General features: G+C 44.7%; 1 protein-coding gene across 3 annotated transcripts; it reads right to left on the reverse strand.

Moving 5' to 3' along the window:
- Nucleotides 1-63: 63 nt before the first annotated feature.
- Nucleotides 64-10424, reverse strand: TMX2 (thioredoxin related transmembrane protein 2). Of its 3 annotated transcripts, none has more exons than XM_020892587.2 (8): nt 10167-10410; nt 3664-3724; nt 3309-3422; nt 2480-2556; nt 2112-2218; nt 1873-1938; nt 1664-1793; nt 64-922 (listed from the first exon to the last, which is right to left on the reverse strand). In XM_020892587.2, exons 1-8 carry the CDS (start codon nt 10353-10355, stop codon nt 776-778), a joined length of 891 nt encoding a protein of 296 aa, XP_020748246.1. In that variant the 5' UTR covers nt 10356-10410; the 3' UTR covers nt 64-775. The 3 variants fall into 3 exon arrangements, with proteins under 3 accessions (XP_020748246.1, XP_020748247.1, XP_070329018.1); XM_020892588.2 differs by lacking the exon at nt 10167-10410 and adding an exon at nt 9827-10121; XM_070472917.1 differs by having other exon boundaries at nt 827-1290; nt 10167-10424.
- Between the last annotated feature and the right edge of the window lie 74 nt (nt 10425-10498).

The raw sequence follows: 10498 nt of genomic DNA on the forward strand, positions 1-10498 counted from the left end.
AAGTCCTCTGCGATTGCCTGGCTTTTCTAATGCACGAATCACACACAAAGGCACAATCAAAACTAATTATCAGTCTCTTTACTGTGCAAAACCATCAACTGGGTGTGGGGAGGGTGCAGCAGGGTTAAGTGAGCCCCCGTCCAGGGGCTTTTTCCTCCAGGGCCCACTACACAAAGGAAGTCTCAAACTTCCATTCCCCTTCCTCCCAATCTTCATAAAATAGGTAGATTATTCAGTAATCTTCAAAGAGAAAAGTCTGTGGTTAAAGGTTTTTTCCTTGGGACCAGTCACAGGCTTATACCTCTTTTTTTTTTTAAACAGGCCACAGACTAAGCCAGAAGGGCCTAAAGAAGTAAGATTCCATGAAGGGACAATCTCAGCACTAATTGCACCTTGGCCTGTTATGTTAGGGTTTAATCTAGTCTAAGTAGGCTGCGTGGCACCACCGTGAGGAATAATGAGACCAGAGCCTGATGGAGATGTCAGGCAGCACACAGCAGTTGACGCGCTGGCCCAGCTTGGAGGTTAAGACTTCTCCCTCCACCAGACAAGATCTCTCCCTCCTTCCAGTGAAACAGCGGGCCACAACAGTGGGGCCTTCCTGGAGGGTACCGATCATAACCCTGGATGCCTCTTAAAAATCAGAAGCGATACCCTGCCCCAACTAGGCACAGCCAAACAGGGGAAACATAAATAAAAGGCCCGGGCCTCAGGCAAAGCTTGTGGTTACAGAAAGGGCAGAGCCTCCGAGGTGCCTGGGACTGAAGCAGGGATCCTATTTGTCCTTCTTGCTCTCCTCATCTGGCACAGCAGCAGGCCCCATGGCCACAGGCTGCTCCTCGGGGATCCTATCTCCAGCCTTTGACAGCTTCTTGGCCCGCTGATAGAGCTCATTCAGGTTGAATTCTCGGATCACGTTCTCCTGTGCAAAAGGGACACACGCATCAGGGTTGAAGTCGGAGGGGAGAGTGGCATCTGGGAAGAAGTGCAGCTGACCCTTCAACAGTGGTGTGGCTGGGGCACCAACCCTTCTGCAGTCAAAAATCCACCTATAACTCATAGTCAGCCTTCCGTAACCACAGTCCCTCTCAATCTGTGGTTCCATGTGTGTGGACTCAACCAAGCACATGGATCGGTGCAGTACTGTAGTTTTTACTATTGAAAATTATCCACACAAGCAGAGCCACACAGTTCTGACTCATTTGTGAAAGGGTCAATTTTATTTACACAGTCTAGAGAGGGAGGAAGCAAAGGACAGGAATCTAACCCAGATCTCCTTTTTTTGGGTACCTGAAAAAGTCAATTAATATTTACCTATTATGTGCCAGTCACTGTGCCAAGAATTATAGCTACATTATTTAATGTAATCTGCAAAACAAAACCTGTAAGCTAAATGTTGCTCTCTCCAATTTACTGCCAAGGAAACAAGACTATAAGGACAAAAGCCATCGAGACTGAATCTTAATAATCGTTCCCTACTACAAGCATGTCTGGCACATGGTAGAATAATTTGCTGAATGAATCCATGAATGAGACTTAATAAATAGTTCACACTCTCAAAGCTTGTGGGCAAGTAGCAGGAACTAGGAATCAAACCCACGGTGGGCTCCAAACTGACCTCCTGTTCTACACCCTCCTGCAAACCACCTGCCCACTCACATACCTCTGAGAATGTCCAAGAGACAGCCCGGCCCTTCTTGTCGATCTGCGGCCGCCGCATGACCTCCTTCCCACCTTGGAACAGGATCAGGGTAGGAAGCTGCTTGGTGAGGGGTGACGTGCTCACTTTGTACCTGCAGGATCCAGAAGGTTCTCTGTAAGTGCATTTGCGTATATCCCCCCAAGTGATCCCCTGCCCAGGCCCTCACATACCGTGTACTAACATCCGTGTAGCGTCCAACGTCTACCTTCCCAAAATTCAGCCCTGTACAGTTGTACCTGAGCAGAATGTATTGTTTCACATGGCGAGAGAGAATGAATCAATGAAGTAGAGATACAGATATCTGAGGTTGGGGGCGGGAGTGCCTCTGGTCGCAGTGCACAAAAACCAAGGCAAAAACCAGTGAGAGAGAAGGGACGATGTCGACCACCCCTCCCTCTGTCCCACTCACTTGAGCGAGAGGTCAGCGTAGATAGGAGCAAATGACTGGCAGTCACTGGACCAGTTGGCGAAGAACTCCACGATCCAAGTGACCCTCTTGTCGCGCCCCAGCTCCTCCTGCCACACACAGAGAGGAACGGTGACGTGGCCCACACAGGCTCCTGGAAGGCCCAGACTCTAGCACCGAAGTCCTCATCTCGGCTTCCCCACACCTCCGCAGACCCCACCACGCGCCGCCGTGCCCTTGGTTCTCCTCTGGAGCCCACACGAACCAGTGCCCTTGACTTCCATTCTGAAGTGCGGCTGTTCCTCTGAGCAGTGACGTAATGACAAAATCTCCCCCAAGGGACCCAAGGAACAGGGAAGAGGGCTACTCACATCAATGGTTTTGTCACTGAAGTACTTGATGTACTCAGGGCCCATGTACAAGGGGGGTTTGCATGTCATCAAGAACACTAAACACAGAAAAAGGACATCACAGGTGTTACCTACAGAGTGGCACTTGCCATCTACCTCTGTAAGGATTAAGTCATGTGCGCCCTCGGCTGCCGACCTTCAGCACCCGCTGAAGGAGCTCAGGGTGGAGAGCGGAAGTGAGGCGCCCTGTGCTCAGGGAAAAACTGGCAGGACAGGTCTTCCCATAGTTAATGTTCTCAGGAGCTGATTTTATGAGCCCAATTTGTGTATCTTCTCATATCTAGAAAATCCTTCATGGTGACAACGGTTTATTGTGACTGGCAGAAAGCTTTGTGAGACTAGCACACACTTTTTAGAAAAAATACATGCTGACTGCACGTACTGCCCCTTTGCCAAAATCACACGTATACTGTCCTCTCCTCCTGCCTCTCTGGAGCGGTCTCTTAGAGCTAACCGAGGCGCTATCTCCCAGCCTGCAGTCCTTGCTGTGCCCCAATTAAAACTTAACTTGCAGCTCTCATGTTGTGCATTTTAAAGTCAACACAGGAAACACATAAGGCCTTGAGTAGGGGATTTACTTTCAAACCAACCTAAAGATTTCAAGTACCAAAGAGTACACTTTGTAGACATACATAGACACATTCCCTTCCTTTTAAACTACAGTCTCTGTAGGTTCTTCTCATCTGAGCCTCACACAATTAATGAGGTATAAGCTATGGAAGATGGGTATGGAGAACCTGGTTTGGTGCTGGAGTTTGGTTCCCACAACCAAGTCTTGCAGTCTCCTTACCTATGCAGAGTGTGATGTAAAGCAGGCCCATACGAATATCCAGGCGGAAGAAAAGAATTGCATTGGCCACCTTACTGAACATGAAGATGTTGCCTATGTGCTGTTCCACGGTTACTGAAACACAGAAGCGTCAGGTCAGGCTGGGCTGCGTGCTCCCATGTTCTACTGTTTGTCCCTCTCCTTGGAATACTTTGAAACGGGAGAGGGGGAAGGGGATAAAAGTCTAAGGTCAAATTCAGCCTTGGCACAGAATGAGGGACAAGTTCACCCCTCGCCCCCTCGTAACATGAGTGAAAGACTCCAGAGGTCGTCGGTCCAAACCGTGAGAGCCTGAGACATAGGAAATGACACTTACTGGACCTGCGGTTCTTCATCATCACGATGGCGCTGAGAAACATCAGGATCTCCACTTCTCTCTGCAACAGAATCAGAGCGTCAGGAATGCCATGAACGGAAATGACTGCGGTGACCAAGGGAGCCAAATACGTGAGAAAAACCAACAGAGAAAAAACTAACAAAGATGCAAACTGGGAACAGTAACAGTAGAGAAATAACTGGACTCAGCTAAGGAGCGGTGTGGGCTTCCCAGGTGGCGCTAGTGGTAAACCACCCACCTGCCAATGCAGGAGGCACAAGAGAGGCAGGTTTAATCCCTGGGTCGGGACGATCCCCTGGAGGAGGGCATGGCAGCCCACTCCAGTATTCTTGCCTGGAGAATCCCATGGACAGAGAAGCCTGGAGGGCTACAGTCCATAGGGTTGCAAAGAGTTGGACATGACTGAAGTGACTTAGCAGGCACAAGGGGTAGTGGGGAAAACACCAGTCAGAAGACCCAGGTTCCAATTCTACCCCTACCACAAACTGCTTGTTGCCTTTCAGCAAAGCACTTAACGTGGGAACACAGGCTCCCCTGACTGAGGACTGAAGAAGATAAGTATGAAAGAGTTACATAGAGTGTATGGTGTCAAACTGTAAGATACCACAATCAATTCAGTGTGACCTGGTAAAATGAAACTTTTCCAGGTAAACTTTCTCAATCATATCCATCAATACAATAGACGGTTATTCCATTTGTTCAGTTTTAAGTTAAAACATTCCTCTCCATCTAATATTCACAGTGATAATCCATGCACCTTGAATAAATTTGAAGGCTGAAGGAGTCCTTTCAAACCTCTCAAAGGTACTTTTCAGTACCACCAGTTTACTGTCCTCTCTCACCTTTTAGAAGATAAGTTCCATGTGAGTTAAGTGAGACAGACAATAAAAATGACAAGACACAAACGAGGTAACTTCAGAGTGAAGACTGCAAAGACGAGTAACAAGGACTTTGTGAGAGACTGCACAGGGGAGGGCTCTCTGGAGACTGGAGGGTTTGAGGCTTTCCTTTCTGTTCGTCATGCAGGATCCAAATCGTTTCAGACAGAACCAACTAACTGCGATTTACAGCCAGCAATCAGGGACCTAGGTTTTTAGCCTCAATCTCCAACAAAAAGCAACTGACTAGATTTAGAAATGGACATCGAAAGTGGGCGGGGGGGGGGGGGCAGGTAGGGAATATGAGAAACCTTACTAAATATTCTGAATAGAAATTAGGAAGAGTTTTCAGCATTAAAAAATACCATTTCGTGGTATTTGGTCCCATCACTTCATGGCAAGTAGGAAGAGAAAAAGTAGAAGCAGTGAAAGATTTTATTTTTCTGGGCTTCAAAATCACTGTGGATGATTCCTGCAACCATGAAATTAAAAGACAGTTGCTCCTTGGAAGGAAAGCTATGACAAACTTAGACAGCATATTAAAAAGCAAACACATCATTTTGCCAACAAAGTTCTGTATACTTAAAGCTATGGTTTTTCCAGTAGTGATGTACAGATGTGAGAGCTGGATCATGAAGAAGGCTGAGCGCTAAAAGAATTTATGCTTTCAAATTGTGGTGCTGGAGAAGACTTTTGATAGACCTTTAGACTGCAATGAGATCAAACTAGTCAATCCTAAAGGAAATCAACCCTGAATATTCACTGGAAAGACTGAACTAAAGCTGAAGCTCCAATACTTTGGCCACTGACATGAAGAGCTAACTCATTGGAAAAGACTCTGATGCTGGAAAAGATTGAAGGCAAAATGAGAAGGGGGTGACAGAGGATGAGATGGTTTAGATAGCATGACGAACTGAATGGACATGAAGTTGAGCAAACTTCAGGAGATAGTGGAGGACAAAGGGTCCTGGTGTGCTGGAGTCCATGGGTTACAAAAAGTCAGACGTAGCAACTGAACAAAAGCAAAATGGGGAAACTGAGTAAATTCCTGTATACAAAGTTATTTATACCAATTCAAGCCCCTTAAATATAAGGTCTTATAATGTTACAATCATTTTAAGAATTAAAATCAATCATGTATATAAATAATCTGTCATAATACTTGCTTTATGACTCTCCTTAAATGCATTTTCTTTTTCTCTTCATCTGCCTCTTAGATTACAGATACATTCACATAGATAAAATTGTAAAATAAGAAATAATTATGCTTGTTAATCTTAAAATACTTTGATAACAGTAAAGTTTAATGATAAATTATAAATGTGTGTATGATAAATTATAAATATATGTGTGTATATATATGATTTATATAATTATAAAGCTAAGCCAGTTGGCCAGGGATAAAATACTAGTTCCTCCAGTTCTCAAGTGTGTGGCACTGAACAATTCCTTTAAATAATTTTGTATCGCCATTTCCTCATCTTAAAACTAGTATGATAGTTCTTTCCTTAGTTGCTACATGTTAATTACTCACAAAATTAACTGGCAAATATTAAGCTTTCAGTAAATGTTTGCTCTTATTATCAGGTAGATTTCTCTTGCCCAGGTGGGAAAAATCAGTTCACATTCTACACTGTAGACGCGACTTTCTTGAAGGTGGTGAATGAGACTCTCTTCCCATAAACCTTAAAAGACATTCTTGAATTACCTACTTTATAAATAAAGCAGCAAATAGTAAGTGACTTCCGTGGGCATATATCTTTGAGGAAACATTTTGTCTCAGAGAAGGAGAAGTTCTGTATCAAAACAAATGTTTTATCGTAGTACAAAATATGAAGGAAATAATCCAGTTTTAAAGTGCCACCAGTTTATCATAGCCAGGACATGGAAGCAACCTAGGTGCCCATCAGCAGACGAATGGATAAGGAAGCTGTGGTACATATACACCATGGAATATTACTCAGCCATTAAAAAGAATTCATTTGAATCAGTTCTAATGAGATGGATGAAACTGGAGCCCATTATACAGAGTGAAGTAAGCCAGAAAGATAAAGACCATTACAGTATACTAACACATATATATGGAATTTAGAAAGATGGTAACGATAACCCTATATGCAAAACAGAAAAAGAGACTCAGACGTATAGAACAGACTTTTGGACTCTGTGGGAGAAGGCGAGGGTGGGATGTTTCAAGAGAACAGCATCGAAACATGTATATTATCTAGGGTGAAACAGATCACCAGCCCAGGTTGGATGCATGAGACAAATGCTCGGACCTGGTGCACTGGAAAGACCCAGAGGGATCGGGCGGAGAGGGAGGTGGGAGGGGGGATCGGGATGGGGAACACATGTAAATCTATGGCTGATTCATGTCAATGTATGACAAAACCCACTACAATATTGTAAAGTAATTAGCCTCCAACTAATAATAAAAAAATAAAGAAAGAAAGAAAGAAATTAGGAAGAGTTTTCAAGAATGAAACTGGCTTTAAAAGTGGCTTTTATAATTATGCAAAGATGATTTAAAAAGGGAATTATGCCAAATCAGGAGACCAAAGACAGGACTACAAGGAATATACTCTAAAGACAGAGAATGGGTCTGTGGTAAAGACCAGCCACGTATGCTCCAGACCTTACTTCCTTTTCCTCCTGGACATTCCGCATCTAGGGAGGTCTGTGTGACCAGCACTCCAGCTCACACGCACTGTGAGCAGAAGTGGCGCACCACTTCTGTGCCCAGGCAGTTAAGAAAGGGGATGCACGTCCTTGCAGGACAGCTTTCTTTCTCCCCCTGCTGGCATGATGCTAGGACGATCTCAAGGCAATCAGGAGAAGACAGGACGAGACTGGGTTCCAGAATAACTGCATAAACAAGAGCTCCCTTGGTTGTTTGCTTGTTTATTCACTGTTTCAAACTTCCTTTTTTTTAAAATAATTTTATCTGTATTTGTTTTTGGCTGTGCTGGGTCTCTGTTGCTAGGTGAGCTTTTCCCTCGTTGGGATGAACAGGCTGCTCACTGCAGTGGCCTCCCTCGTCATGGAGCACAGGCTCTAGGGCACATGGGCTGCCGTAAATGCCACAAGTGGGCTCAGTGGGTGCGGCCCCCAGGCTCCAGAGCAAAGGCTCAGTAGCTGTGCGCACCGACTGAGCTGCTCCACAGCAAGTGGAATCCTCCCTGACTGGGGATCGAACCTGTGTCTCTTGCGCTGACAGGTGGATTCTGAGTAACCAGCGTAGCCCTGTTTCAAACTGTCTATTAAGGAAGTTTTCAAACATACACCAAATCAGAGAGGATACTGAAGGGTGGCAGTATATGCCACTCCCAAGTATGCCATTTTGGCATAAGGATTATTTTGAGTCTAAAGACAACTAATGAGAAGTAGAATAAAGAAAAGCTCCATCCCCTTCCCTTACATGTAGTAAGAGTAGGACAAAAATTTACCTTCTCTACCAAGGAAAAAACTAATCAGGAAGATAACTTTAGATGCTATCAGCCTGGAGATAGCACCAGAGTGAGCTATGTAACAAACGAGGCTTTATCTACCATTAGTTTACCTTTCCAATTTTTGTCTCCTGCAAACCTGAAACTCTTTCTGTCTTCCTCCTGTCATTTCTCCACAAATTTATGTTCTTTGTTGAAGATGCCATATAAGCTGGAATTCTAAGCCTCTCTATCACTGGTTTTTCCCTGGGTATATCCCATGTATACAAGTTACAAATGTTAATAAATTTGTTTCTATTTTAACTGACTTAATCTTTTACTACAGTAGTCTCAAGCAAGACTTCAGAAGGGTAAAGGGAAAATTATTTTCCACCTCATACAATACCTTAGTAAACCCCTAATAGTTTCAATAGTAATATTTTGCCAGTATGGCCAAAGATTTTATCTACGCTACCCATTTCTTTTGCTGGAGAAACTTAAAAGCAAATTGCAACTGTATTATTTCAACTGTAAAGATTTCAGTACATATGCCTTACAGATAAGAACTTCTTTCTTAAAACAAACTAAAACACCATCATCATATCTAACAAAATTAACACTACTTCCTTGCTGTTATCTAATACTTGGCCCTTACTCAAATTCAAAGGTTGTGGGTGTATGTGCTTACTCACTTGAGTCCTGTCTGACTCTTTGCAACCCCATGGACTGCAGCCCGCCAGGCTCCTCTGTCCTTGGGATTTCCCAGGCAAGAACACTGGAGTGGGTTGTCATTTCCTTCTCCAGGAGATCTTCCCAACACAGGGATCGAGCCCACGTCTCTGCACTGGCAATAGATTCTTTATTGCTGAGCCACCAGGGAAGTCACACCCTTGCTAACACTATTCGCCTTAATATTGTAACTTCAAGTCACCAGGGTAAATGAGTAAAACACAGATTTTCCAGAAAACAGTTACAAGTACGACATAGTTTTAAAAAAAAAGAGTAAAAAGAAAACATAAATTCTTACAATATTTTGCATATAATTAGGGAAGAGTACACAGAGAAATTAATTGCATAAAAAGTCCCTTTTATAAAATCTTTATTTCTGTCCACTTATATGTTTGAGTCTTATTTTGGTTAAAATGAGATAGATAAAAATAGGATCTTTTGAAGAAGATGGCTACATCTGAGCTAATTAATAACATTGGGAAAGGATAGAGTATGAAAAACTGTGGGATGAAGAATAAAAGTAAGGACGCAGGTTCTGTTTAAGATCAACACTCATTTCGGGCTTTCAAAAAAAAAGACAAAACTCAGGTGACTGTCTTTCCTCAAAACATGTATATGGCTATCCAGCAGAGGGCAGATATTTTACACCTTTTTTTTTTTGCCTCAAAACAAGCAGAATCTTAATTCCCTGACCAGAGATGGAACCCAGGCCCCTGCAAGAAGTGAGGAATCTTAACCACTGGACCACCAGGGAAGCCCCTCAAGTTATTTTTCTGAGTGGTCCCTCCACTCCAGCTCAGGAAGGACTGCAAGAGGCTTGAGATAGATTTCTTTACAACGTACTTTTTTTACAATTCCATTTCAGTAGGCCGAACAGTTTTATTTTTACATCCCCAGTATGCGGCACAGGGCCCAGCACACAGTCCTCCCTCTGAGCCTGTTAATTTTAAGAAAAGACTGTGTGCTGTTTACCATGGCCTAAGAGTGGTTGCAAATCCTCGTCGCTCACTAGTTGTGTGACCTTGGACGAGTGTCCTAACCACGCCAAGATCAGTTTCTTCATCAATAAAACGAGAATACTACAAATACAACTTGCCTCCTACAACTCACCGGTTCCTCAACAGGCTTTACATAACGAGCAACACGAAGACAGTGCGGGTGCCCAGTTTGGGGAGGATTCTTGTCGAACATGGACTGGGAGGTGGGAAGGAGCTTGGACTCAAAAGGCAGAAAGCTCAGACTGTTGGGCGAGTTAACCGGCCGCTTTCTCACCCTAAACAAGAGGTTTAGGCTCGATGACAACCCACGCCCTACACTTAGTAGTCTGTCAACTCCGCTAAGAGGCTCGGAACCTGAGGCGTTCTCAAAACGGTCAGCCTCGGGCTCCCGACGGCGACCACCAGGGCGCAGACAGTCAAGGTCGTGGGGTCCTGAGGCGGGGGTCGCTCACCCAGTCAAAGTCACACGGGTTGCCGTCTTCGCGTTGCGTGGGGAGACTTTCGCAGACAGGGGGCAGCTTCCTCACGAGCAGGAAGGCAGCAGACAGCAGGGCTGACAAAAAGTAGTAAGGTCGGGCCAGCCATCGTGAAAGTCGCGGGACCGAATACACGAGAGCAATCAAAGGCGCTAGGACCGCCATCTTTCCGGCCCCCCGAGGCGTCGGCCGCTCTCTTCGGCTTCCGTAGGTCTGGTCCCGCCTCTCTCACCATTGAAGGTTTCCATTGGGCCGAGTGTCAGATACCCCGCCTCTGGGCCCGGAACTAGATCTCTGATTGGCCCCTA

This window comes from Odocoileus virginianus, chromosome 10 (assembly GCF_023699985.2).
Source record: "Odocoileus virginianus isolate 20LAN1187 ecotype Illinois chromosome 10, Ovbor_1.2, whole genome shotgun sequence".
In the NCBI taxonomy this organism is placed as follows: domain Eukaryota; kingdom Metazoa; phylum Chordata; class Mammalia; order Artiodactyla; family Cervidae; genus Odocoileus; species Odocoileus virginianus.